The following is a 27,410-nucleotide window of genomic DNA, read 5'->3' on the forward strand; positions in this document are numbered from 1 at the left end:
AAATCCTCCAAAGTACATTGAAGCTGCTAGGAATGAGATGTGATCAGAATCAAAATCAATCTCTCTGTCTCTCTGTCTCTGTCTGTCTATCTCTCTCTGTCTCTCTCTCTCTCACACACACACAGAGAGAGAGAGAGAGAGAGAGAGAGAGAGAGGGAGGGAGGGAGGGAGGGAGAGGGAGAGGGAGAGGGAGAGGGAGAGGGAGAGGGAGAGAGAGAGAGAGAGAGAGAGAGAGAGAGAGAGAGAGAGAGAGAGAGAGAGAGAGAGAGAGAGAAACTTCGATCTACTTTGGCAAGCCTGAATTCTGAAAAAATCTATGGAAAAAAAAAAAACCCATCAGCCATCTTCCCCTATGATTGTTATGCTCAGAAGTAAATTTGTTTTGACTGTCTTTACTTTGAACATCACACATTTGCTTGAATTTTGAGTAAGTATTTTACATTTTAAATCAGTGCATTTAAAATTGGACAACACCAACAGACATGACAACACGGAACAGGGAAGTCTCACAGGGCTGCAACCATAGACAAAGAACTGTAAGCAAATAAGGAACGCCGAGAGTGGGAGAAAATTAGTTTTTCCCAGGGGAAGGCACACCAACTGGTCACCCAATACCAAATAGTCTGTTCTGAAAACATAGAGATACAAGTAACATAGGGACCGAGCAGATTGTATTTATATATTTAGGAATATAAATATATAATTAAATATATATAATTTAGGATATATATATATATATATATGTATATAATATCAACAATTAAAGAGGCCATGATTTTGAGGGAGACCAAGAGTAAGTGTACATGAGGGTATGGAAGGAGGGAAAAGAAAGGGAAAATGATGTAATTATATTTTAATTTCACAGCATAACATCATTTTAATTGGAAAAGTTATTTTTAGAAGTACATTTCTTACCCAGATAGTTTTTGAGCTATTGTTTGTATAGGGGCAAGTCTTATCTTGGGAATTAAAAGAATATGGTACTGGAAAGAATTTTATTTTTCAGAACAAGATATATTGTTTTAATTTGGTTGGGACTTAAAACTTTTAAAGACCTATACAATAGAATCCAATAAATCTACCATTGACTAATTCCTTGCTGGAGTCTGGGTTGACCTCAAATCCAGTGACTGGAGTATCTGTAAGAGAATGACCAAGGGGAATCTCAAGCAGTCTTCATTTTGCCTCTTGGAGTTAGTCACAGTGGCGCCAGCTGCATGACTTTCCAGGTGTGTCCTGCTGTGTCTTACAGGTGCTGAGAGGCAGGCAGGCAGGCCCTGCTTCACTCCCCCTCTTCTTGTACTTGCCCTATTTTTTGTTCCAGTGATGAGAGATGTTCTGAATCTTTTTCATTTTGATCCGCTGATCCAGCATCTTGTACCTTACAGGATGATCATCCGTTTTCTTTGGAACTGAAGGTGCATAGGAGCTAGATGCATAAGCAGGGCGTTTAAAGTGACGCAATGGAGGCTTGATGACTGGAGGCCATGGAAAGGAAGACAGACAACCATTAGCTTCATAGAGACTTGACTTGCCATAAATATTGTGGCCACTTCCTCTTGACTTGTATGTCTCCTCCAAGCCAGAAGAAGCACACACACATACACACAATTGGATTTCTAAACTGATTGAATAAGCACAATATCAACTTGGTCATTGGCTTTAAATCAATAAAGACAAAAAACTGCTAGAGATGGGCAGTGGTGGCCCAGTACATAAAGTTCACTTGGTAATGAGTAGATGAAGTTAAGGAAAGGTTTGGGTGTACTGGAATCACATGTGGAAGCAAAGTAACCATGGTGAGCAGTGATATATCTATCGCTAACAATATTTAGCATTGTGTGCAAGCTTTGGGGCCTGAAAAAGTGGCACTTACTCCTAAAGTACTAATTAAAAGCATATCACTGAGAAAATACTTCCAAAATACTTATAAAGGTCTAGTATCCAAAATGTACAAAGAACTCTTAAAATTCAACAGGAGGAAGCAATCTCATGCAAAAATGGGCAAAAACCCATCTGAATGGACTCCTTACTAGAGAAGATACATATGTCAGAGAAGCACAGGATCAACTCAACTGTGAACACATAAGAATTGCAAATAAAACAACAACAGTGTTCTACCATGTTCTGTATAAAGCCAAAGTCCAAAAGTCTTGGAATGCTCCTTCCTGCTGATGGGAGTAAAAATTGGTACAGTTGCTTTGAGAAAGATAGATTAGCAATTTCATGAAGCTGGACACAGTGTTTACCATAAAATGCAACAATTATACTCCTAGGTTTACTCAACTAGTTGAAAACCCTATATTCACATATCCCTCAACTGTAAAAAGCCAAGATGACCTTTTACAGGCTAATGGATAAATAAATAGCAATAGGCATATATAATAATATCTTTGATTAAAAAAAAATGAGTGGTCATACCGTATGAAGATGTGGACACATCTTGAGTATACATTGCTAAGTGAATGAAGTCAGTCTGCAAAGACAACTGTGCCATATGATTTTACTCACAAAATAAGCTTGAAGAAAAAAAAAACCCACTAAACTATGGAGACAAAAAGGGCACTGGCTGGGACAGAATTAATGTGAAGAGAGAGGATTAAATAGGTGAGCAGTGGGAATTCCAAGGCAGTGAAGTCATTTGATGGGAAACTAGTAGATTCTGACACTATTTGTCAAAATTCATAGATTCTTAGGGGAGGGATCCTTAATTTACACAATTTTAAAAAGCTATCGAGAGGGTTGTGGGGATTCCAGCATGCAGTGTGAAAACAATCTGACTGAATTGCTAATGTAAGTAACAATGAGATGGGCGGTGGTGGTGTATGCCTTTAATCCCAGCACTCGGGAGGCAGAAGCAGGCAGATCTCTGTGAGTTCAAGGCCAACCTGGGCTACAGAGTAAGTTCCAGGAAAGGCGCAAAGCTACACAGAGAAATCCTGTCTCGAAAAACAAAAAACAAACAAACAAACAAAAGTAACAATGAGCCTGCAGGGGATGAGAGGCAAGATGGTCACCTGAGTAACTTCACATATAAACAGGCTCAAAAAGACCGAAAAGGCCAGAGGAGCTCCACACGAGCTCTGTATTCTAGCCGATAAAGTTGCTTCTCATACAGGGGCAGATCAACAATTCAAATACACTCTACACTTCTCTGAAATTGAAAAAGTATGTAAAAGAAGAGCAGATGATGAAAACTATCCACATGGATGTTAGCAGCTAAGCAAAAGGAGGAGGCTAGAATGATGCACAGGCAATTGATTAGACTTGGAGACATCAGTATAAATTCATTGCCATAATAGAGGTATTGATGTACATATAAAGGTGTTTATAGACAGGAGCACTTACATGGCTTAGTGCACACACATACATTTCCTTATCAGACATAGAAAAAATTCCAGGCTCTGAAGCTACAGCAACAGAGAACTCACCTTATATTTTTATTTCAAATACCATTCTCCAATGAGGGAAGCAGGTACTTCCTATAGAACTAGCTTGTTCTAGAATTAGACACAGTATACACAAGGTGGACTTGGAGACCATTATAGAAACATAAAATTCAAAAGTACAAAGAAAAAAGAAAGAAAAGAAAACGACAGACAGAGGAGATCCAAATGGTTCTAAATAAAAATCACTTTGAGCAATGAATCAAAACATAGAGGTAACTACAACCCAAAGTATAAAATACAGATACTTAGTAATGGATTACACAAAAATCTGTGAGAAAACAGAAAAATCTACTAGGCATATTGCCAAACAATTTCTATGGCTCCACGGCCCTTATGGAGGGGGACAAGTTGTTAGTGTGAACTGACATGATGAAGGTCTAAGAAGTATCAAAAGAGTAGTCACAGTGAAGAAATATGACCAATATGACCTCATCCAGGAGAGCAGAGTGACATACATCCTGTTAACATAGTACATCCTTGATTTTATGTAATGGAAGTTAGTATGTAGTGATTGAAGCAGAACTTATATAGCCCCATTCTAATAGTAAGCAAAAGCAGATAGTTCCAGCTGGAAGAGAGCCACAAAATAGCTGACTAGTAAAGCAAAGAAGCCCAAGAGGAGCCTAGGGAGGCATGATGACATCACATGACGTGTCACCCTGGGTGATCCTAGAACAGAGGATAAAGGGATAGCAAGTGACGAGCAGGAAGAAGTGAATGGACTTAGATGATGATGGAATGTGTCATCTAATCTGCAGTTCTGTGAGGAGAAAAAGGGAAAGGGCTGACCACCTTCACTCTTCCCCTCCGTTCTAGTATCCCGTGACTCCTTGGTTCTCCTGAAAATCTGTTTAGTTAATGAACATAGGAAGACAAAATATGTCATCAGTAAGGACAAAATAAATACAATAATTATGTGAAAAGTGCGGAGGAGCAGAGTTGGTGCCAGCCAGTTGCCCAAGGACCAGCTCTCACTGCAGGTAACTTCACCTTCTCCTAAAGAGGAAAGGGAAGCAGTACCTAAGGGAGCTGGGGTTGAACTCCCAAGGCAGTTCTCTGCACAAACCCTCTCAGCAGCTATCTTCCGACAGTGAGCAAATGCCTGCCATTTGTGATGAAGCATAAAGGTTACATGCAGAGCTGGGCAGGTGGCTCAGTGACCAAGACTCTCCAAAGTACTGGGATGGAGCTCACATCCCTAGTATCCACAGTATCTATAACACACGTGTTATAACGTCAGTGTTGGCAGGCAGAGACATGCCAATCCAAGGGTCACCCTGGCCATTCAGTCTAGAAGGAATGGAAAACTCTAGATTTGGTGAGAGACCCTGCCTCAAAAACAATCTCTGGCCTCCACAAATATCTGCATGGTACCCCCCCCCCCACACACACACACATAAATACCACATACAACGAATACAGTGAGACACAAATACATCATCAAATAAGATACATTTAATTGTCATGTTTTCAGGCCAGCAAGATGGCTAAGCTACCAAACCTGATAATCTGAATTTGGTCCCTGGAACTGACACAGTGGGAGAAAGAAACTGACTCCTACAAGTTGTCCTTTGACCTCCATACATGTGCCATGGCATGTGTATACACACACACACACACACACACACACACACACTCAATAAATACTTTTAAACAAAGTCTCATTTTATTTAATCAAATACTACCATGACACTTTGAAAAGACAGAAGTGTTTGTTAGCAAAAATAAAGGCTTACCTGATAAGATAACGAAAAATAACTCTGAACCTAAGCTAATTTAAAAATTCTTACCATTTTTTATGTGCATGAATGTTTTGCCTGCATGTATGTCTGTGTATCCCATGTCTGCCTGGTGCCCTCGGAGGCCAGAAGAGGGTATCAGATTTCCTGGAACTGGAGTTGCAGACAGTTGTGAGCTGGCATGTGGGTGATGCGACTTGAACCTGGGCCCTCTGGAAAAGCAGCCAGTGCTCTTAACCGCTGAGATAACTCTCTAGTCCCTAACCTAATCTAATCACTACAAAACATATTACCATGTACACAGGAAAGTCTAAAAAGTCAACATTAGCTCATGGCACTGATTACGTCTGTGTAACATGAACATTTGTTTTGATTAACTGATGTCATTTTCCAGTATTTCTAAAACATTAGGTTTAGTGGTGTAATTTTACAAAAGAAACACAACTATGCATTTTTCTATGGAATCAACTATCAACTCAACCAGAACACACCTAAGAGAAAATTCAATAAACCAATGCCCCCTGGGGTTTTCCCACTAGACGCCCAGAAAGTCTTGTTCAGCACACCTTTTGAAGTCTAAGATTAATATTTACCCATTGGTTTCTTGGACCATATGCTGTGTGCTGCTAGTGTAACTAGGAAGAACAGAAATCCATGCCCTGGTGGGTAGTCATGCTGCATCTGCCCTGAACCGTGTGAGGTGCTTGCAAGAAGCATCTTGTGTGGAAGCTGCGGCTCCCGGGCTGCTGCCTCTTTCCTATTCCTTTCTTTTTTCTTTTTCTTTAGTCTTCTCTCATATATTATATCCCAACAGCAGTTTGCCCTCCCTTCTCTCCTCCCAGTCTCTCCCCCACACCTCCCCCTCTCCCCCAGATTCACTCCTTCTCCATTTCTCCTCAGAAAGGGCAGGCCTCCTAGGGATATCAACCAAACACAGCATATCACGTTGCAATAAGACTAGGCACTCCTCCTCATACCAAGGCTTGACAAGGCAGCCCAGTAGGAGGGGGAAGGTTCCCAAAAGTGGGCAAAAGAGTCAGAGACAGTGCCCACCCCTACATGAGGTGTCCTAAAAGAACACCAAGCTATACAACTCTAATATATATGCAAAGGACCTAGGTCAGACCCATACCGCCTCTGGGATTATTGGTTTAGTCTCTGTGATCCCCTGTGAGCCCTGATTAGTTGATTCTGTGGGTTTTCTTGTGATATCCTTGACCCTCTGGCTCCTTCAACCCTTCGCCCACCTCTTCTCCTGGATTTCCTGAGCTCTGTCTAATGTTTGGCTGTGGGTCTCTCCATCTGTTTCCATCAGTTGCTGGATGAAGCCTCTCTGATGATAATTGGGCTAGGCTCCAGTCTATGAGTATAGCAGAATATCATTTGGAATCATTTGATTGACTTTTTTTTTTTTTTGCTAGATGTGTTTGGTTCTATCTTAGGTATTTGGGCTGTCCAGCCTCCTGATCCTGGCCCTTCAGGTAGTGTCAGGCATGGGCTCCCTTTCATGGCATGGGTCTCAGGTTGGACCAGTCATTAGCTGGCCACTTCCACACGTTCTGTACCACCTTTACCCCAGCACGTCTTGCAGGCAACACAAATTGTAGGTTGAAGGCTTTATAGCTAGGTTATTGTCCCGATGATCCCTCCACTGGACGCCTTGCCAGGTAACAGAAGATGGCTGGTTCAAGCTTCTTAATACCGAGGTCAAAACTGTCTTGGGGTTATCTTCACACAGCAAAGTTGCTCTGTTGTGACATGATGATAAAATCCTCTCTCATAGTTAGAATGGCCATTTTTAAGCTCTCAGGATGCTTAATTCCATGGTTTAGGGTAAACAAGTATTATAGCCACCACTGCCATTCCCATTCCTAACACATCTAGAACAAATACAAAACATTCTGATGACCCTGGAGGATAGAAAAGAGAGGGCTTAGAGTCTCAGATCAAAAGCTGAGGCTTGGGCTCACCGATTTATGTCTTTTGAGTCACAGTCCCTCTCCATATTCATCCTGTTTTCGCAACTCAGCATGAACGCAGCCAAAGTATTATTGAATTTCCCACTTCTCAGCACGAAGGAACATTTACCATTTGCTGGAATTCTGATTGTCAGAACAAAAACTCTGCTTGCCACTGGAGTCCCTACAAATAGCCTGAACCTACTGATGGAGATTGGCTCCCCACTGAGCTATGATGTATGTGCGACGCCTGCTGTCACCTCCACTCAATATGGGGAAGGGGGGAGCTGTGCCCAGTGCTGTCTGTGTGCATTTCTTGCCTTTCTCCTCCGCAGGGATCAAGATTTTGATCACAGGGCATGACAGCAGGGTAGTCACAGGCGCACTGTCGTGAGTTTGGGGTGGACCTTTCCTCTGGGATGCTGGGTGTCCTCCTGAAGGGGTTTTTATTCATCTTGACATGTTTCTGGGGTCTTAGAAGGGGCCTGACCCTCCTCCTTTCAATAACTACACATTCCCTACAATAGCTGAACCCAACAGTACAGCCTCCCTCTCTGGAGAAGGAAGAAAAAAATAAAGAATAGAACCCCATGTGCTCTGTCAGCACAGTAGACACAGGGAGGGCAAATGACTTGCAGAAAACGATCGTATCAGCTGCTGAAGATCTTGACCAGGGCACATAGGCCCGCACAGAGTGGTTAACTTGGGGGTCACCTTTGAACACACTTAGAAAAAGACAGACTTCAGACAAAAACTATACGTTATCACCCATCATGCTTTATTTTACAGTTACACATAACCTTTTATTTTCATAAAGCAATGTTCTTTCAGGAACTTTAACACTCATTTTATTTAGCCCTCATTATTTTCATAAATACCACAATTCCTCCCTCACAAATAATACCTTCTCTTCTACTACCACTATCTCTTATTCTCTCTCTCTCTCTCTCTCTCTCTCTCTCTCTCTCTCTCTCTCTCTCTCTTTCATCTCCTCTCCTCTCCCCTCCTTCCCTTTTTTACTCTCTTCTCCTAATCTACATATTTTTTCTCTAGGAAACAGATCTAGATTTGTTCACACGACAAACTGATACAGCTGTTGAATTGAGTTCAGACATGATTATGGCACCTGGCATATAATGTCTACTACCTGTACGAGACACCATGCTGAGAATGTGGTGTGAATTAGCTTAAGCCATGCTTCAGTTCATACCTGCCTACAATCAAGCATGAGTGCCATTCTTTCCCAGGTGTGGAAACTGAGGCTTAATGGGTTTATATCACAGCTATGATGAAGGAAGGCTGGAGCCTGGATTCACATCCAAATCAACTTCAGATCCTTCCTGGTGGATGGAAAATTATCTTGGCTCCAAATTTAGCTTTAATAGCTGCCATAACAGGCTAAAAATGTGCAGTTAAAACTACTTCATTTAAGCATCACTATTTGAACCTGCATAATATCTGTGGCATATTCTGTGTGCTGCAACTATAATAATGCTTCCTTAAAACAAATGTCATCCACCCATGTGTGTCTGGCTCAAAGAGTAGCTATACAAAGATCCTGGTGAAGGCCTCTGAAGTGACTGTTTTCACCTGGTGCCTCACCTTCACAGGCTGGAGCACAGGCAGGTGCTCCAAAGTCTAGGCCAGGGGAAACAAGCCATCATGCCAAGGAAGATTCGGACCTTAGGTCAAATTGTCCTCATTAGTTCTCAGCCCTGCCTGTCAATGAAGGCCACACTAAGAGCTTCTAAAACTCTTGGTGCTCAAGTTTAGTTCAAGCACCCAAGAGCAGAATCTGTGGGGCAGAACTGAGCTGCCACTGTCTTTACAATGCCACTATGCTGGCGTTTGAGAATGACCATCTTAATCTCTCCAGCATTCTTCCCCGCCTTTCATCTCCACCTTCTTTAGAAGGTGGCCAGATTCAGCTTTGGTGCTGTCCTCATGTGACCTGACTGCTTGGCTTCACTATCTCATCTCAGGAATGGAGATAAATTAGCACTCACTTCAGAAGTCACTAGTAAGAATGAAAAGAACCATGTATCCCAAAGCAGCTAGCACTGACTGATGCATGGGGAGTGCTCCTTCCCAGTAGGTTTCTCTCCCTTTTCTGAGTTCAAGACTTGCAATTGTCTGGCAGATTTGTTATTGCCAGTAATATTCAGTAGCTGTATCCTTCCCCAGTTTGGAAATTCACATACATCCCAAGATGTGAAAGCATTAGCATGAAGCCAGGCAGAAAGGAAACCTGCCCTTTTGTAGAAATTTAGCAACACTAATCCAACCAGAAAATTACTCTTAATCCACACATATCACATGAAGTGTTGTCCAAAGTGACACTCTATTTTTAAACTCTTTAAGGTGTATTTCATATTAAACACTAGAATGACTAACCCCATTATCTACATTTTTAAAGATCTTGGCTCTCCAAAAACTACCTTAAGAAAATAAGAATCCCACATGGTCTATAGCCTCCTTTTTTTCTCCTCAGAAAGATAAAAATCTCTAGGAGATGGAAAAGGAAGGCTCGCCACCTAAGAAGCTACCTAGTGATGTTGAGCCAAAGTTAAGAAACAGACTGGATGAGTTCATTTTGAAAGAGAAAAAAGTCATCTATAATACAGTTGTGCATCACATGATGATGTGTTAGTTAATAAATGGACTGTGCATAGAATGGAATATGCTGTACAGCCCAGCTGTGTAGCAGGCTATACCATTGAGGTTTATATAAGAATGTAAGTACACTGTTTGATGCTCACACATGCAATCACTTAATGACATATTCTTGGAAATGAATTCCCACTGGGAAATGATGTATGCCAGTATTTTGGGTTAGAGAGATCTTTGGGGTGCATGACTGGGTCTGGTTCATGCAGGTAGATCTGCTCTTGTCCCTGTTCACCAGCACTTATATGATATAGACTCTGTACTAAGATCTAAGGCAGAAAAAGACCCACAAAATTCTCCTCTTGGAAGCAGTAGGTAACAATATGGGAGAACCTTAGGCTTGGAGGCACACAGAGCAGGGATAATTACTCCCTCTGAGATCCTAAGGGTCTCCTTCACTCAGGGTTTTGTTTCCTTTTATCCGTTCTCTGATGTGGGGAAAAGAGTAACTTCTTAGCATGGCCATTGTGAAAACTTGAGGATGATGTGCATGGGAGAGCATGCAGGCAGTTCTTTGCAGTGGGTGTGTGATAGGTACTTGATAACCATTATTACATGATAGCTGAGCATGTAAGGCCAGGATGCTTTATCACTGTCTGCTCTCTTGATTTTCTTACAACGCATTGAAATTTCATCAAATTCCCTATATATGATTTACAACTGAATGATCTCACCACACAATGAAGAGATTCAGTAATGTATTTATTTGTATTTGGCAGAGAACACACCACTTAGCTTGCCAGGGAACCACTTTGAAAGTAAGTGGTATTCTAAGCAAAGCAAAATACCTAGCCCACATTTTGAACTAAGCAAGTAAAAAAAAAAAATGGCAGTTCACTCAGTGACTCTGAGCAGGACCTGTTGATGAGCACAAAGAATGCTTTTAAAAAGAGTGGCTCAGACAACCAATGAGGAGCCAGAGCTTTGTCCCTGACTTCTAGTCTAGAGGTAATTAGTAGAGTATGAGGAGATTAGGAGAATGACAGGACCAGTTTTGATTCCTAACACTGAGGAATAACGATGTGTGAGTCACGCTCTGGGGAAGCCATTCCTGCGTGCATGCTCTGGTTTTCTTTTTAGAGACTCCTTCATTCCCTAACCACTTCAGTCCTGTGTGTCTACTTCCTGGAGCAGAGATAATGTGTACACACATTTGTATTTCCTGATGTAACGTAGTATTGATAACAGCTGGCACTGAGAAATGTTTAAATGAGTGAAGAAACTACTGTGCATCACATTCAGTAGCCTTCATAAATGTTCCCTTTAAAAAAAAAATAAGTGACTCACTTCAAATATACACCAGCTGGCAAAGTTGTCAGCGTTGACAGAAGCTGATATTTCTCCCTTACTTCTGCAATGCCTGCATACCTAGAGTTACTGCCTATGTTTGCTTAAGAAGGATGTCAAGGAGTCCATTCCCTCACAAGCTTCAAGTCTAGGGCTGCAGCAAACCTTTGTTTCATACAGGTGCTGCAACCCCGCCTTCTATCTTCAGGTTTCGTGATAGCATGAAAGGCACTGAGGCAGAGTTCTCAAGCCCCTCTGTGGTAGTTTGAAAAAAAAAAAATGACCCCCAAAAGGAGTGGCACTATTAGGAGGTTTGGCCTTGTTGGAGTGGGTGTGGCCTTTTGGAGAAAGCGTGTCACTGTGGGGGTAGGCTTTGATTTCTCCTATGCTCAAGCTACTCCCACTGTCACAGTCTACTTCCTGTTGCCTGCATATCAACACGCAGCAGCTCCTTCTCCAGAACCACGTCTGCCTGCACACCACCATGCTCCCCACCATGATGATAATGGGCTAAACATGTGAAACTGTGAGCTACCACCTCAATTAAATATTTTCCTTTATAAGAGTTGCTGTGGTCATGGTGTCTCTTCATAGCAATAGAAACCCTGACGAAGACACTGTCCCCTGACAAACTAGTGAAGGGAGGGAGCAATTGCATAAAGCAGGAGAGTCAACTCTTTTTTATTTAAAAAAAGGCTGCCTTCAAATACCCTGTGAAATCCTCCCTCAAGAAGCTGATCATTTTTTATTTAATTTTTTTGTTCTTATTTTGTTTGTCCTGGCACACACAAAGTCCATGTTCCACACTGTGACAAATGGAGTTGTGTGAAGACTTGCACTCTATTTTTTCTCAGGAATATGTAGTTTTCCACATGATTATTTAGATGGGAAATGTAAGGGCAATCAGATAACAGTACGCCCCTTGTCCATGCTAAACCATTTCAGAGGCCTGTAAAGGCAAATTCTTCAGAGGTATACAGATCTGAGTGCCACAGCAAGGCATAAAGTGTAAGCCTTGATTCAGTCCACGGTAAGTGAGTGACAACTGCCAGCCCTCACAGGGAACTTAAGGCGAAAATTAGCTGCAGAACCCACAGTCACTTGGGATCCATGTGATAGAATCCTTCACTCAGAGCTACAGGCCTTAAAGTCACAGGTGGGGAGTGATCGAAATCTCCAGGCAGAAGGCAAGTGTGAGAAAAGGTAGCTCCACATGTGGAATAATTACCTCCAGACTTAGCTGACAACAAATTCCCCAGCAATGAGAACAGACTTGCCACTTGCCAGTAATGGCTTTGGGCAAGCTATTCAGGAGTTCATGCCTCAGTTTCTTGATCTGTTAAACAAGATGTAACTACTAATGTCCTCAGAGAATTATCAGGATTTAATACATGTTATTAAGTTAGTATTGTCCCTGATGTCTGTAAGTTTGAAATACATATAAAAGTACCTGTTTTTTTTTTTTTTAAGCTGTATAAGGGGAACCAAAAGTCACCAATTGAAGTTAAATACTCAATAACTTACAATACATGTAGATTTTGTTTGGGGAAAAGAAATATAAGATTTCCATAATGTCTTCAGACCTTGAAGATAGTCAAGTCTCTTCCAAGGAAGTTTCTGGATGGATGTTTTATCCGTAGTCTCCTGCAATAGGACATACAATAACTTCATTGGGAGCTGGATAACATTTGACACAGAAAATCCCTCTATAGCAGGCAGCAGAATTCAGAAGCAGAGCCATATCTACTGCGAGACTACTGTGCATGCCAAAGTGTGTGCAAGGAGCAGTCAGCTATATCTGCATTAGCAACGACTAGGTACTCTACCTGTCCTCTAAGATCACTTCAGGCGGCACCCTGGGAAGCTGCTCGGAGGTGACTGCTTTGAATGGATAACAGTTAAGACTGGTAGTGGTGGTAAAACTCTGAGCCATTCTTCTGGCAAGAGCCAACAGTCCCCCAGTTCTCCATCATGGATGCCCCTCACCCCTGGACTCCATAAAGTTCAAAAATCCCATTGGGCAACACATGACGTAGGTTCTAGGGAAAGTATGTATGCATGTGCTAGTCTTTCCTATGCAAGAGCCACTCTGGTTTAGATGTGCAAGGGTTTCAGATGATGATCATGATGATTCCAAGAAGTTTTTCTTGTGCTGAAGCTGAAGGATGAGCCTCTAGAAACTGTACAGTCCTTTAATGAAATAATCATCGCAGGCTTCTGACAAATAACTTCCAAAGCTTCTGAAAGACTCAGCTGCTCATATCCCAACCACACCCATTGGTTAGAAAGGGAAAATGTCAAAGTTCGAAGAGCACATGTTAAACTAACAACATGAAAGACAACAAGCATCATTGTTTGGTAAAACAGTCAAGGCTGAATGTAAAATGATTTTTTAATGTATGGAAAAGTATAAATGCTAACAAAATAAGTGCCTACACTCTCCACACAGCTTAATAAGGTCAATGTTTTAAATACTTTTGAAGAGATTAAATAGGAACAGGGATAATTCTCCATGGGTAAAATGCTTATCGGTCCAAGCCTGAGGCCCTGAGTTCAGATCACTAGCATCAGTATAAAAAGCTGGATGTAATGGTATATTCCTGTAACCCTGCTGCTAGGGAGGCCTCCAGGGGGATGTTGAGGACTTGGTGGCTAGCCATCCTAGCTGAATTCATAAGTTCCAGCTTCAGTGAGAAAACCTATCTCAAAAAATAAAGTGGGACTCGATAGGGGAAGACACCCAACATCAACCTGTGGCCTCCACCCTCACCCACACACCTGTTATCCACATAAGGGATTGAACACAGGTAGAACTTAATTAGTATTTCTTCGCCATAAATTCCCTTTAGCTCCCTAAAGCCATCACCTAGAATTTGTTTATTCCTGTGCATATGCGTGTGATATATTTATAGTCATAAAATATTTAATATTTTTACATGTTTTAAAGTCATACCAATTGTTCTAGGTGTCACCTATCTTTTAGTAACCTGGTTTTCTTGCTCAGCATCATGTGATGCACTGTTTATAAACAGGAAAAATAGAAAATAACTTCAACAGGAACATGATTAAATACTATGATGCACACTTACACAATAGAGTTATTAACAAATGGTCTCCAACAAACCAGCTTTGTATTTGGATGGAGCTTCTTTTGCCATATACAAATGTAATACTGCTATAGTTAGTGCTAATGTGTACTAATAGGCAAATGTACACGTGGTATGGAGCCGGACTTGTTTTCTCCATACAATCATATCATCTTTGCATTGGAAAAGCCAATTTAAACAGAAGTTGATAAACCAATGATTGCTTTACATTTGGGGTTTGTTTCAACATTCCCTCCGGGTTTGTGTTGTGGCTACCATTCTGCATTCTTGGCTGTTTTCTTTCTTTTCTCTGTCTACTGACTTCCTGCTTGTTCAGTTTTTCATTCGGATGCCTGTTCCAGCTTAGGCCATTGTGCCACAGTGACTGCTGGGGTGGCTGATCAGGATCGGAAATTTATTCTCATGGTTTTATGCCTTGAACTGTTAGATCTAAGTCCCAGCACTGTCGGGTCCAGGGAAAGGTGCTCTGCTTTAAGTTTGGACTGCAATTTCTTACATTCTCACTTGATGGTTTCAAAGCCCCTATCCCAATCATGTGGGATCCACCCTTGTGACCTAAAACTTCCAACTAGCATACTGTAGGTTAGGCTCCAACACATGGAAGTAGGGCAGGACCCAAAAGCTCAGTTCATAAAAATAGTATAGGTTATATTTAATTATTTTACTGATAGTCCTTTGTGTTAGAAAGTCATAAAAATTACCCAGTTCTTCCCAAAGAAAAAGAAGAAATAAGTGCTCCCAACTCCACACTGCGATGTAAAGTTTGTTTTTCCTGTCTTACTACAGCCGGTCTATAGTCCCACACACCTACCGACATGTCTACTGACTTGTGGACGTACATTTGTTTCTGCACCCCACACCCTCTTCCCTTCTTCCTGCTTTGTGCCCCTTTCAGCAATGGTGTGAGAGTAGCACATTCTGTCACTGTTCTCACTGAGTAAAGATTCAAGGTGTTTTTACTCTCCTTCACTCATTACTAGTAACTGACTTGTTTTAGCTGTTTCATAGGGCTTGTTTCCCCGTGCAAGTGGAAAGCATATTTTCATTGCCTTCTGACATCTACTGGAGCCAATGACAATTTGGTGCCAGGTCGTTATAGGTTGGTACTTGCTGCTTCCATGAATGTAACCAACTTCCGGTGCCATTTAAGGCAGTGGTTCTCAACCTTCCTAGTGCTGCCACTTTTTAGTACAGTTCCTCATGTTGTGGTGACCCCCAACCATCAAATTATTTCATTGTTTCTTCATAACTGTAATTTTGTTACAGTTAGAAATTGTAACAAATATCTGATATGCTGGATATCTGATGTGCAATCCATGTGAAAGGGTCATCCGATCCCCCAAAGGGGTAGTGACCCATAGGTTGAGAACTGCTGATTTAAGATTTTTCTTGTCCTTGAGGTCATTTTGGAAACTCTCCTACAAAGTCTTTAAGCATAGATTTGGGTTGTTTTGTTTTGTTTGCTTGCTCTTTTTTTCCTCCAGGTATGACAATTAAGGGCTGTTGAATGTTGTTTCCCATCAACGTGTCTGTCCTGAGGTGTGTGCAGTCCTTCTATCTTCCATGCTTCCATTTTTTTTAATCAAATGGTAAATAGCTTACCATAGAATTCACCCTATTGATATATGCCTCTTGTGGGTTTTTTGTATGGCCATTTATGCAATCACTATCATCATCTAATTTGTGAGAGTTTAATCACATCAAAAACAAAAAACAAAAAAACCCCATGCCCTTGAAAAGTCACCCCATGCTCCTCACTCATCAGCCTCTGATACCACTACCCACTTCAAGTCTCTCGGAATATTTTACACAGACAGAATCATTGACACATGGCTTATTGTCTCTGGCTTCTTCTACTGAGTAAAACATTCTCATTGATCTTCAGATTGTATCAGTACTTCATTCATTTGGAATGGATGTGACATTTTGTTAATATATTTTTCAGTTTTTGGAAATGTAGGTCATTTTCACATTTGGACTATTATGCCAAATGTTACTATGAACACATGGGAACAAGGTTTTCTATGAAAATGAATATTGAATATGAGTCTAGAATTCCTGGGTCATTTGATTATGTAGAAGGTTTAACTCTCGCTTTGTTTTGGTTTTGGCTTTGAGACAAGGTTTCTCTATGTAGCCTAAGCTGGCCTGGAACTTACCTTGGGGTCTAACACTTGTCCCCGTCCCCTGCCCCCTTTTCCTATCCAACAGGTGCCAACTCTCATGCACCAGGACACTTGGATACATTACATTTAACTTTTTAAGAAATTGTAAAAATTTCCCAAAATGAACTTCTGAAGTTCATTATACATTATAGAAATTAACCCCTAATCAAACATATTAGTTGCCAGTATTTTCTCCCACTCTCTGATTTGCCTTTTCACACAGTTGGTAGTGTTGCTGGATGCCCAAAAGTCTGTTATTTTGATGAGGCCCAATTTACTCATAACGTCTTCTGTTATCTCTGGAATTTGTGCGTTTCGTGCTTCCTTCCACTTTTCCTGCCCCGAGGGCAGCTCTGTGTCTGATCTAGAGTCTGTAGTTACTTCTCTTTGATCCTTTAAACAATTCTGTCAGAGCATGGCTTATGACAATACTTGTTTCTGAAGCCCCACAGTCATATTGAAAGAGCTGGAGATTCACTTCCAGTGTTGGCCCTGGCTGGTAAGAAGGCACATGGCTGTCTGCCCATTGCTCCAGGTCAGTAGCTCAAACTGGAGATCCAAACGAAGGCCAGCATCAGGGGCTCTACCCTTTTTGACCCCTGTCTTGTATTCTGACTCGGTCCCTCTCTGGAAGCCTGCATCCCAGAGTATTCTTAGACCTTTCTGTACCTTCCTGAGAGTGCCTGCTTGTGCTGTGAAGCAAGCTGTCCCACGGCATCAGTCCTGTGATATCGAGTACCTTGTATAATTCTCTTTTGTTTCTGGTTCCCAGAGCTGTTGGTCTCTTACACTGCCTCTAAAGACTGTAATTCATTTTTCTATTTTGTTCACCTCTGCATGTGTTTGGAGCAGAGGAGTATCTGTTAATATCTCAGGTCATCCTGGTCAGAATTTACAAAGAGAGTTTCCTTGCTTAATGACTGAATCAAATAGCCTGCAGCTGATTGATGTGATCATGCTGAATCTAGCCATGAAAATAGTGTTAATGCCTAAATCTTAAAATCTTCAGCTAGGTTCATTCAACTAACTACATGATCAGTAATTTTTAAAGCTACTGTTTGCTGGTTAATAATTTTCTATAATACAGCTGTGATACCATGGAAAGCTCCTATAAAGTGGAACTTGAGATGGCACCAGACATATCTGAGTACTGAGCCATAAAGCTATCTAAGTCAGAAGGAGGAAACATGTACAGTTCCTGAGGCAGGAAGGGGCCAGAGAGAGCTGACATCTGCTGGACAGAGTGCCGGTGATTGTGTCATGCATTTTGAGAAGCACCTACTCTACTCCATAGGCTTTGGCTATGGATCAGAACTTAGAAGTTAAGACTCTGGACCAAGTTTAGACTGACAAACTCAGATGAAATACAAGGCTACCATCACAAAGGAAGTGTAAAATATACAGGGTTGGGAGACATAAAAGCTTAAGTTGTTATCTAAGAAAATGTTTTGAGGTCTAAAAAGATAGTTTTAGATTGGCAATAGAAGTTAGGATAGAAAGCAAATTAGGTATAAAACTTTTAATTTACCAAAATAAGATAGATAATGAAATATTTTCTCTAAATTTGCTAAATACAGGTAAACTGGACATTTTAAATGTAATTCTTGCCTGATAATTGTTCTTATTGTATATAGTTTTACTATGTCAGAATTAAAAACCTTTCTTTTTACTTAGACAAAAAGGGGAAAATGTTGTGAGACATTTGATTATGCTACATAAAGATACATTACTGTGATTGATTTAATAAAGAGCTAAATGCCCAATAGCTAGGCTGAGAAAACAGGCAGAACTTCTGGGTAAAGAGAGGAGCTGACATGTAGAGGAAAAAATGCCAGTGAGATACAGAACAAGTCAGGGGCACAGAATGAAAAAAACGTAAAAAGCCAAGTGGTAGAATGTAGATTAAAAATATGGATTTATTAAGATATAATAGCTAGTTAAGAACAAGCCTAAGCTATAGGCTGAGCTTTCATATTTAATTATAAGTCTCCATGTTGTTACTTGGGAACTGGCTGGCAGGACATAGAAAGACTCATTACAATGCAGTATTAATTCTAACTGGATGGTTTAAAGAGAGCTGCAAAGAGAAATGCACCAAGGAAAATTAGTTTCATGCAGTCACAGAAGCAAGAAAATTTAAGGCTTCTTAGCAGACAATGACTGAATAGAACATAAACAGGAATAGCAAGTCAATGTTGATTATGTTTCATCTGTCTAGCATACCACTAATTGTGAAGTGAGGGAATATTGCACCTACAAGCAAGAAAAATGTTAATTTAATATTTACACACCATGGATTACAAACTGGATCAGGCTAGGCAGGGGGTGGAGGTGGAGGGAGAGAGTACTGGGAAAGATGACTGAAATTGGGGGTATTGAGCAGGAAAATGTAGAAACTTAGTGCAAAGGAATAATAATTTTTCTTAAAAAAGCCTGATTTCAGAGGGATTAAAATACAAGACAAGATGCTTCTCATAATGGATGAAATATAGTAATTCCCCAAAGCAGAAATCTAAAAGATAAGTTCATATTAGTAAACAGGTATTTGTAAGATGATGAAAACAAATAAAATGTGGATGAAATGTCAATTTTCTCATCAAAATGGTAAACTATAAAATATAATATTTAGCATATTGATAAAAATAGTGAAATGTACACATTAGTGAATTAATTATAATAAGAAATAAAAATCAATATCACCAAAGTATATCTTGACAAGAACCTAAATATCTATATATTCTTAACTAAGAATTTCTATCCCAGCAATCTCACTTACTCCATACTTAGAAACCAAATATTTATGGACAATAATGTAACATGATTATGATAATAACATGCAAACTGCACAAATGTAAAGTTGTCATTAAACATGTAAGTAAACTGACATAATCATAGACATATTAGCTAAATGCCAAGATATTGTTTAATTTACTAACATGTAGAAAAGCCCTTTAATATAACAGTAAATTTCAAAAGAGAAAAAACAAAATTCTATATAAGATAAAAATTGAATTCAAGAAAAGATGCGTATTAAGACCTAGGAGAAGAGGGGATCTTAGTTATTGGGTAATGGGTAACATTAGTAATAAACAGAATTTTTTTGTTCCTGGAGTCTTTCTTATCATTACAAAAGAGTTCACACTGACCATGTTTACCTTTTATAACATCTCTTCCTCAAAATAAGTCCCACTGTGGTTAAAATTGTAATAGGAATGTAAGGCTATGCATGGACTTGGTGAGACTAGCAGATGTTTGTCTTCCCTTGCACTGATGGTTACTTCCCTTCCAGCTGATCATCATGGGTGAATATTTACCTAGGAGATGCTAGAAGGGATCTGGCTCACATACATTTCCATATTTACAAGAGTGGACCTTAACTATGCCTGCTGTTAGTTATGACACTATGACAGAGGGTACTAGGGTTAAAAGTGTCATTTCTAATCCAAGATAAAGGAGCATAGATGAGGTTGCAAAGTTAACATGACAAGCCTGGGGTTTGAATCCAAGTCTGTCTGTCTGTCTATCTATCTATCTATCTATCTATCCATCCATCATCCATCCATCCATCCATCCATCTATCTATCTATCATCTATCTGTCTCTCTCTGACCATTCATTTTTCCTGCACTACCTGCCTCTCAGAAGTGGATACTTCACAGGCTACCCAAGAAAGAGCACAGGTCCATTGCTAGAAAACAATATGGTCATATCTGGAACAAAGTCACAAGTGAAGGCAACAGACACAAAGCTCCCTGAAATAGTGGACTTGGACAGAGGCCTACTACAGCTGCTGTTCCTAACTCTTGAAACACTAGTTCTTTCTGTTGTCTGTGGTCATTGAGATAATAGGGCAATGCCATTGACCTACCTGGCAAGGTAAGTCGACTTGTGGAACTAGTGCTTGGAGCGGGTGAGTCATGAGAACGCTTCTTTGTACCTGTAAAGAGGAAAAAGAAGATTTTAAGAAAAGTATAAATGTGGGTCAGCTTGGACTGGCAATGTTCATCTGACACGGAAGTCTGGGTCTGAAGATAACATGGAGAAGATAGCAGGTCAGGGTTCCAGGGCACTGTGGAGTCTATGGTGCAGAAAAGCCAGGAGTTCAGCTTGTGCCTCTGTAGAATTATACTCCATACCTCTGGGTAGTAGCTTGGCATGCTGGAACCAATGTTTGAGCAGACCACCTCAGTATTAGTAGGAACTCTTAAATGTTTTGTTTCCAGAGATGCCACTTTCAGTGTTCTAAAGTGGAGCCTATCATTTTCTAAAATCCCAGGTAGTTATAATATGCATGTAGGGTAGGATTCACCAGTTGTGAAATGGAAAGTTTAGGATTCAGAACTGAGGAATCACAGGGTTTTGAACTGTCTTAGCTATATCCTTTCCCTGCTGTCAGATCTTAAGCCATGAATGGGATCTGACTGAGTCTCAGATCTTTACCTGGAAATGAGTGAAGTAACAATTATATCCAAGTGTTCCGGCAAGCCAAGGTGTGTTAGAGCACTCAGAAACTGAGGAACAATACTTATGCTAGAGTAGTGGGGTCCTGGAGCATCCAGAATATGGTGACTAACTCTCAGTAGGAAAATGATTATCTTTTTTCATATAAACAGTTGAGTGCATAATGAAGAGATGAAGAGGCAGCCTCCAGGATAAGGTGGGAAAAAAAGAAAAGAAAAAGCAAACCAAAGAGATAAAACAAAGGGAGACAGAATTGTTCAGTAAAAGGACACATTTCTGACATGCATACCTCTTACATGTGTACACACACAAATCCATTTACACACCTATATTTATATATAAATATATAAAGTGATGTAGACATATATGTGCATATATATTATATAGTTATAAATATTATCTGCTCAGATTTCTTGTTACTTTATTTTGTCATCCATATTGAGGAAAAAGAGGCATGGAAGCCGTAATCTAGCAGCAATCCATATGATAATTCCTTCAATGGGTGGTAGAAATGAAAATTCTCATTGGTTGAATGATAGAGTGTTTCACTGTGTAACTCATGTTGGTCTTGACCTCAGTGTTTTTCTGTCTTAGTCTCCTGAGTATTGTGTTATAGGCATGTGCCATCATGCGTGGCCAAAAAAAAAAAAAAATTAGGCTAAGAATATACATAAGCCAATGTTATTTCTTTTATGAGTTCCTGCAACTTAGTTACTTTTCTACTGCTGTGACAAAACACCATGACTAAAGCAACTTAGAAAAGAAAACATTTAATTCAGCAATTCAGCTTACAGTTTCAGAGCATTAGAGTCTACAATGGTGGAGCAAAGCCATGAAAGCAGGAATAGCTTAACGTTCACATCTTGATTCACAAGTAGGGGGCAGAGAGAGAGAACAATAGAAATGGTACAAGTCTTTTAAAAGATCAAAGCCGCTCTGCTGGGCCCTCCCCCTAACCACAGAAGACTTCTGCCAAGCAGGCTAAGACCACATGAGTCAGAATGGGTGATTGACCCATCTGCCAGTGGAACTGTATCTCTTCCTAGATTCTGCCCCCCTCCCCCATTCCTCCCCTAACCCACACCATCCCAACTAGTCCCTGGTCCTGCTGCTGATGGGCCTTGCTCCTAACACAAGAGGACTTCTGCCACTGAGGTGCAGACCACAACAGCTACAACCTGTGGGTGACCCTCCTGTCCTGTGGTCAGCCCCCTCCCATCTCAGAGCCACTGCTGGGCCCTGCCCCCAACTCCAGAGTCATCCCACTGCTCTGCTGTAGCCCTCACCAGTGGACAAGCAGGTGAGTCACCTGCCAATCAGCTGGACTGTGGCCACCCCTGGATTATACTCCCCCAAGACCCATACTATTGAGGAATATTATAAGGGCCACTCCACGTAGTTAAAAGGAAGATTTATTTAGTGGATGACTTACAAATGAAAGAATGGATAGGTCGCGGGGGTCTGGGGAAGGCGTCTAGCAATCCAGCGGTGTTCTCTGGAGCTCTGCACAATCACCCTCCACCATCCAGGGTCCAGGCGCAGAGAGCGCGCCCCGCGCAAGCGCTTGCCCATCCAGCTCTCAGGTTTCCAGCACCTCCCCTCGCCCCGCCTCGTAGGTGTGACAGTTGCCAGAGTCTCAATGGGGGTTGGAGCTTCCAGATCCAAGCTGGAATGACTACCCACTACATCTCCCCCTTTTTGTCTAAATAAGAAGGTTCTAAACTAATACAAGACTATATACAAAGGAATGGTTATCAAATATTGTCCAGAAATAATGAGGGATAATGACCTAGATAAGATATAACTACAACCAATGCAAACAATATCAAGCAAGAAACACATTCTAGAATCCAGAGAAGTATAGAGCATAGGTAAACGGCATGTTATAAAGATCATTCAAAGGTGTCCTATCCTAAAGAACCTGAATCTAATACTTAATATGTTCTATCTAAGATATTATATATACTAAGTTGTAACTATAACTGCTAGTCTTCAATCCCATCAAAGACCTGAGAAGGAACATAATGGTACTTGAGAAATGGTAGACGGATGCAAGCAACTTCGGGAGTCTTGCAAGAGTAGACCAAGACAGCTGGCAGCCTGGACAGTCACCTAATGTTTCTCAGCATTGTTGGTGCATTCAAATTGGCTACAGGCCTAGAGTATCTGACAGACCATTTTCAGAAGCAGGATTTCTGAAAGACCATCTTACCCTGTCTTGGCAGAGTACAGTGGTCACTTTCCTTGTGTCCTGCTTGTCCAGAAAGGACAGCATTGCATTTGTACTGTCAGCCATCAAGGCAAGGGCAGTTCTTTGCCCCGTAGGCCATTTTGTGCCAAAAAGACAAACTTCCAAATGGAAATGTCTTAGAAGCCCAACATTCTCTCGGGATCAATTGGTGCAGCCACGAGCAATTGTGTCTCGCGTCAACAGAATTCTAAGTTATTTAAATGCCATATTCTCCAGGTCTATGAAGTGTTTGAAGATTACCTATCTATCTGAAATATATCTATGTATACCTAGAAGACTTAACTAACATGGCTACAAATATGATTATCATAGATGACTAATTATTAATCTATTTTTAATTATCCATTACAATTTTAAATGAGTTACATAAACATAATACCTCAAACAAGAATAGAAACATATATATAGTATAACAAAATTAACTTAAAGTTTGTATCAATAAACTAAAATTTATACCAATGTAAAACATTGGTATATTGTGGATATTGCTCTATATATAAATAAAACACTGGTTGGCAAGTGGCCAGGCAGGAAGTAGGTGGGACAAGGAGAGAGGAGAATTCTGGGAAGCGGGAGGCTGAGGGAGAGACACTGCAGCCACCGCGAGGAGAAGAGCATGTAAAGACGCTGAGAAGCCACCAGCCACGTGGCAAGGTATAGATTTATAAAAATGGGTTAATTTAAGATAAAAGAACAGTTAGCAAGAAGCCTGCCACGGCCATACAGTTTATAAGTGATATAAGCGTCTGAGTGATTATTTTATAAGTGGATTGTGGGACTGCGGGGCTTGGGGAACCTGGAGAGAAGCCCTCCAGCTACACCATACCACTGCCCAACCCCTCCCAACTCATCATCTTCCCCATGGCCAGCCCTTCTTCAGAACTCTGGTAAACTTCATAGCCCCAGATATAGTCAATATCAGTTGGAAGAACAGATGCCATAGGCACACATACAGTCCACACCAGTCAGAAGAATAGCCCAAGTAGCTCTACTTGAGGCAAGGCTGGTCCTAGGTAACCCAGAGAAAGACTCAGGCTTTATTGGAGGCCAGGCCAGATTGAGACACAAGAAGACTTTGGCTTTACCAGATGCCAGAATGGATCAAGGGACCTAAGACCCTCAAACCCCCAGTGGAAACACCCCACTGGACCTGAAGACTCACCAAGCACCAGAACCCTTGGCCACTTAGGCCAGAAGACCAGACAGGAAACAGAAGCCAAGGAGCAAACACTCATCCAACAAAGACAAACACGGGAATCAACATCTAGACCTTTAATCATCCCAAACCCAGATGCCTACATACCAATGTAAGAAAACAATCAATAACAGAAAGGGTAATATGTCATCACCAGAGCCCAGCTATCCTACAACAGCAAGACCTGAACATCCCAGCACCACTGAAACATAGGCAAAAGAAGGACAAGCCTATAAAGGTACAAAACCTTAGAGAACACCAAATAGACTGGACCAGAAAAAAAGTCCCATCCCCACATAATAATCAAAACACTAAACATACAGAATAAAGAAAGAATATTAAAAGCTGCAAAGGAAAAAGTCCAAGTAACATATAAAGGCAGACCTATCAGAATTATACCTGACTTCTCCATGGAGACTCTAAAAGCCAAAATAACCTGGACAGATGTCTTGCAGACTCTGAGATCATGGATGCCAGCCAAGACTACTATTCCCAGGAAAATTTTCAATCACCATAGATGGAGAAAACAAGACATTTTATGACAAAATCAAATTTAATCAATATCTTTCCAAAAATCTAGCTCTACAGAAGGTACTGGAAGGAAAATTCCAGGCAAAAAAAGTTAGCTGTATCTACAAAACACAGGCACTAGATAATCACACACCAGCAAAACCAAAAGAAGGGAAGCACACACACACACACACACACACACACACACACACACACACACACACACACACAAAACACACAGTACACATACCACCACCACCACCGTCACCACCACCACCACCACCACCACCACCACCACCACTACCACTAACAATAAATTAACAGGAATTAACAATCACTGGTCAGTGATATCTCTAAATATCGATGGACTCAATTGACCAATAAAAAGACACAAACTAACAGAATGGATATGAAAACAGGATCCAACCTTCTGCTTCAACAAGAAACACACCTCAACTTCAAAGATAGGCATTACCTCAGAGTAAGGGCTGGATAAAGACTTTCCAGTTTAAAGAACCTAAGAAACAAGCTGGTGTAGCTATCCTAATATCTAACAAAATAGACTTCAAACCAAAATTAATAATAAAAAAAAGATGGAGAAGAACATTTCATATTCATCAAAGAACAAAACCACTAAGATGATGTCTCAATTCTGGACATCTATGCCCCAAATACAAAGACACCCACATTTGTAAAAGGAATATAACTAAAGCTTAAATCACATATCAAACCCCACTCATTCATTAATAGTGGGAGACTTCAACACCTCAGTTTCAGCAATGAACAGGTCAATCAGATAGAAACTAAACAGAAATAATGGAACTAACAGATGTTATGACTTAAATAGACCTAACAAATATCTACAGAACATTTCACCCAAATATCAAATATACCTTCTTCTCAAAACCTCATGGAACCTTCTCCAAAATTGACCATATATTCTACCACAAAGCAGGTCTTAACAGACACACAGAAAACTGGAATAACCCCCTGTATCTTATCAGATCACCAGGGATTAAAGTTGGAGTTCAACAACAACAGAAACTACAGAAAGCCTACAAAATAAGAGAAACTAAACAACTCTCAACTGAATTACTACTCGGTCAGGGAAGAAATAATGATAGAAATTAGAGACATCCTAGAATTCAATGAAAATGGGACACAATGAAAGCCTTGATTAGAGGAAAATAACACTAAGAGCCTGCATAACGAGTTTGGAGAAATCGCATATTAGTAACTTAGCAGAACACCTGAAAACTCTAGGACAAAAAGAAGCAAACACCCCCCGAGGAGTAGGAGGCAGGAAATCATCAAATTGAGCGCTGAAATAATAAAATAGAAACAAAAAGAACAATACAAAGAATCAGTGAGACAAAGAATTGGTTGAGAAAATCAACAAGATAGACAAAACCTTATCCAAACTAACTAAAAGGCAGAGAGAGAACATCCCAATCAATAAAATCAGAAATGAAAAGGGGGACATAACAACAGACACAGGAAATCCAGATAATCATTAGGTCACATTTCAAAAACCTGTACTCCACAAATTTGGAAAATCTAAAAGAAATGGGAAATTTTCTTGATAGACACCACATACCAAAATTGAATCAAGACCAGATAAACTATTTAGAAAGACCTATAACCCCTAAGGAAATAAAAAAAAAAATGGTCATTAAAAGTCTTCTAATCAAAAAAAGCCCAGAGCAAGATGGTTTCAGAGCAGAACTCTACCAGAGTTTCAAAGAAGAGATAATACCAATACTCCTCAAATTATTCCACAAAATAGAAACAGAAGGAACATTGCCAAATTCTTTGTATGAGGCCACAGTTAACCCTGATATCCAATCCACACAAAGACTCAACAAAGAAAGAGAATCACACACCAATTTCCCTTATGAACATTGACTTAAAAATACTTAGCAAAATACTGGCAAACTGAATTCAAGAACATATCAAATCATTCACCACGATCAAGTGGGCTCCATCCAAGAGATGCAGGGATGGTTCAACATACAAAAATCTGTCAATGTAGTCCACCATATAAACAAACTGAAAGAAAAAAAATACATGATCATCTCACTAAAAGTCTTGGAGAGATCAGGGATACAAGGAATATACCTAAACATAAGAATGGGAGAGCTGTCCCTGACCCCCATGGGCTACAACACTTGGGAGATCAGGTCCTCTACACCTTGCCTGGGCAACACAGGGGAGCCATCCCTGTTGGTGTAGGTATGGCTGACCCAGCCCTGAAGTAGTAAGCAAGGCAGAGCTGTCCCTATCACTCAGCTGTCCTGTGGCAGCATAGGTGGGGGACAGTTGCCCTCCACCACAACTATCAATGCCTGTGACAGGTGTAAGAATTGGCCCTAAGGTCTCAAGAGCAGGAGAGCTGTCCCTGTGCCCTCTTCACCAGCTATAACACTTCGGAGAGCAGACCCTGCAGCTCATCTGGGTAACACAATAGAGTCAACCTGTTGGCAGAGGTATGAGTGAGCCAGCCCCCAAATTGTAAGCATGGGAGAGCTGGCTCCACTACTTGTCTGTCATGTGGCAGTTTGGGAGGATGAGAGATGCCTCCCTTACCCCTTGCTCCTCTCTACCTGCAACAGAAGAGAGCTG

The 27,410-nt window shown here is 40.8% G+C and overlaps 1 protein-coding gene across 5 annotated transcripts in view; it reads right to left on the reverse strand.

The window, feature by feature from the left end:
- Positions 1–827: 827 nt before the first annotated feature.
- Pde1c (phosphodiesterase 1C) overlaps positions 828–27,410 on the reverse strand; it is a 429,787-nt gene continuing 403,204 nt past the window's right edge. For 2 of the 5 annotated variants that reach the window (XM_042273372.2, XM_042273377.2), the window contains 2 exons: positions 20,240–20,308; positions 10,499–12,744 (listed from right to left, as the gene is read on the reverse strand). In XM_042273372.2, the coding sequence (XP_042129306.1) occupies positions 12,731–12,744; positions 20,240–20,308 (83 nt within the window). In that variant the 3' untranslated portion in view covers positions 10,499–12,730. Of the gene's footprint in view, positions 1,479–10,498; positions 12,745–20,239; positions 20,309–27,410 lie in introns of those variants that run through there. The other 3 variants (XM_042273371.2, XM_076566854.1, XM_042273374.2) reach the window with 3 other exon arrangements.

This window comes from Peromyscus maniculatus, chromosome 3 (assembly GCF_049852395.1).
Source record: "Peromyscus maniculatus bairdii isolate BWxNUB_F1_BW_parent chromosome 3, HU_Pman_BW_mat_3.1, whole genome shotgun sequence".
NCBI classification, from domain to species: domain Eukaryota; kingdom Metazoa; phylum Chordata; class Mammalia; order Rodentia; family Cricetidae; genus Peromyscus; species Peromyscus maniculatus.